The sequence below is a fragment of the Brassica napus genome, chromosome A6 (assembly GCF_020379485.1).
Source record: "Brassica napus cultivar Da-Ae chromosome A6, Da-Ae, whole genome shotgun sequence".
In the NCBI taxonomy this organism is placed as follows: Eukaryota; Viridiplantae; Streptophyta; class Magnoliopsida; order Brassicales; family Brassicaceae; genus Brassica; species Brassica napus.
Window position 1 is genome coordinate 17975532 of NC_063439.1, and position 2494 is coordinate 17978025.

At 39.1% G+C, this 2494-nt stretch overlaps 1 protein-coding gene across 1 annotated transcript; it reads right to left on the reverse strand.

Moving 5' to 3' along the window:
* Positions 1–704: 704 nt before the first annotated feature.
* On the reverse strand, positions 705–1832 carry LOC106350345. Its single transcript, XM_013790245.2, has 2 exons — positions 1581–1832; positions 705–1406 (listed from the first exon to the last, which is right to left on the reverse strand). The coding sequence occupies exons 1-2, from the start codon at positions 1830–1832 to the stop codon at positions 705–707; spliced, it is 954 nt and encodes a 317-aa protein (XP_013645699.2).
* Between the last annotated feature and the right edge of the window lie 662 nt (positions 1833–2494).

A 2494-nucleotide genomic window follows, 5' to 3' on the forward strand; every position in this document is an offset into this window, starting at 1 on the left:
TTTTGAAAGCGAGGTTTGAGTTATGTGCAATGAAGCATAACTTTCACTACGCAGTTACCAACTCCAATAAATCAGTTTGGTGTATTAGATGCGCTGATAAGGTGTGCTTTTGGGGTGCTCGAGCTGAGTGTTTGAAGGGCTCCACATATTTTATTATTAAGAAGTATATCGGTGTACATTCCTGCGCACCTTCAAACAAAACCAGTGCCGGAAAGACAGCTTCAGCGAAAACGATAGGCAATCTGATAATGCATAAATATGAAGGTATCAAGGAAGGGCCTAGAGCGAAAGATATTGTTCAGATTATGCGTAATGATTATGGATGTGAGATCTCTGATTCTTTAGCATGGGATTCCCGTGAATATGCAGTCAACGCTGTTAGAGGTATTCCAGAGGAAAGTTATGGGAAAATACCAAAATATTTGCACATGCTGCGAGAGGCCAATCTGGGTACACATTCCTCTTACAAGACTGACGTCGATAGTAGATTTTGATATCTGTTTATAGCGTTTGGTCAATCGATCAGAGGCTTTAACACAGTCATGAGGCGTGTCATTGTTGTCGATGGAACATTCTTGAAGAGTAAATTCAAAGGGGTGCTACTGGTTGCAACTGCTATAGATGGAAATTCAAATTTATATCCTATTGCATTTGGGATAGTAGACTCTGAGAATGAGCAGTCTTGGGAATGGTTTATGAGAGAATTAAAAGTTGTTGTTGCTGATGATAATGGTTTGGCTGGGACCACTGTTGATTTTGGTCAAGCTAGGACCGCTTGCTTGATCACTCTTTCCCACCAATTCAGTCACCACTAAACTTGTTCTGAGCTGTGTAACCTCAGCCTCAATTTTCCCCAATCTGTCGGTTACAACGGTCTCAAATTGCTCAGTTCTCTCTGAAGCTGTCCTGAGTTGTGTAACCTCAATCTCAATCTTACCTAACCTGTCCGAGAACTGCTGACAGAATTTCTCCCCAAAAGTAGTAAAAGAAGCTTGTACCAGATCCTCCAAGAAATTTTTCATATCTGTGTCAATATTTCCTTTTGATGAAGCAGCTAGGTGGCACAAAACATTCTTCTTCCTTGACTCTGCTCCTCGGTCTGCATGCTTTCTCTTGTTTCTTCCCGAAACATCAGCTGTGCCATCAACATTCCCTGCAACATGACTATTTTCACCTCTCTCAGTATCAGCTGTTTGATCCTCTCCTTTCTCTTCGCCAGATTCCTCAAATTCAGAGTTCGTAGCTTCTTTTACTCCCCAAACATGATTGTTCCAATCATGTTTACTATTGATCATATCCAAAATGCAATCTACTCTTTCATCTTTCTTCTCATCCTTCTGTACAAAATCAGTTGCCAAAAGGACCACTCCATCTATGTGGGATTCCATGAATAAATGCAAAATCCCCTACAAACAATCAAATCATTAGTAAAGTGAACAAGACAATAAATATTTTAATTTGAAAAAAAATATGCATACGTTTACTGGGAATAAGTTCTCAACGCCAATGATATCTTCATAAGAACATTTTGCACATCCTCTCCAATTACCACACAGTGGACCTGTAAAATTTTTACTGACTTTTGTGCCACAAATCTCTCCTAAAGCACGAACAGCTTCCATTATCCAAATTTGGAAACCAAACAAGAATCCTTCCATCAGATACCCCTCTTTCTGCTCTAATTTATGCCTTGTTTTATCAATTTGCTTGAGAAGGAAATCAAACGAATACAGACCCCATGGGTAATTCCGAAGCTTCTCCAAATCCATCGCCAACTTCATGTACAGATGCGGGATATTCACCTTCTCATCCTTCCCCATCACCACACCCATAATAACGCAAAGATATATCAGTCTCACCCTATCAACCCAAGTCCAGGTATTGCTCTCTTCCAAATGCTTCTTTTTTATGATCTACAAATTTATTTTTCCATTTGTCTTTATCTGCTTGCTCCAAAAACCATCATCGTCTTTCCATGTCACTAACCCACTGTTATTCTCTCGCTTCACTTTCAGACCAGTGACAGCATGATACTCTTGCAATCCAAAACGCAGAGGTCTCCTAGCGAAAGTGAACCACTTCTCATGTCTCTTGCTTGTCATCAACTCCTTACACAAGAAAGAGTGTACCAACCTCGCCGAAAACTTCAGATCATTCTTCTGGATAACCATAATCTGTGAAAAAATGGGATCTTTCATAACTTCATCGAATTTTGGTTCCATTTTTTCTTTTAGCAACTCGAGAAGTTTTAGTCGGCAGCTGTTATTAATCTTCTTAACCTGAGGTTCCAATCCCTCACCGTATAAACGATTAGGCAACTCCAACTCCATACCTGAAAATTGAAAACAATACAACATATATCTATTAATAACAAAAACCTAAAATTCCTAAATCTATCCCAAAAATATGATTTAAGCCATGATTGTGTACAAAATCTTCTCTAATCATCACCTTAACACATGATTGAAGCCTAAATATCTTAACTAACTCAAAA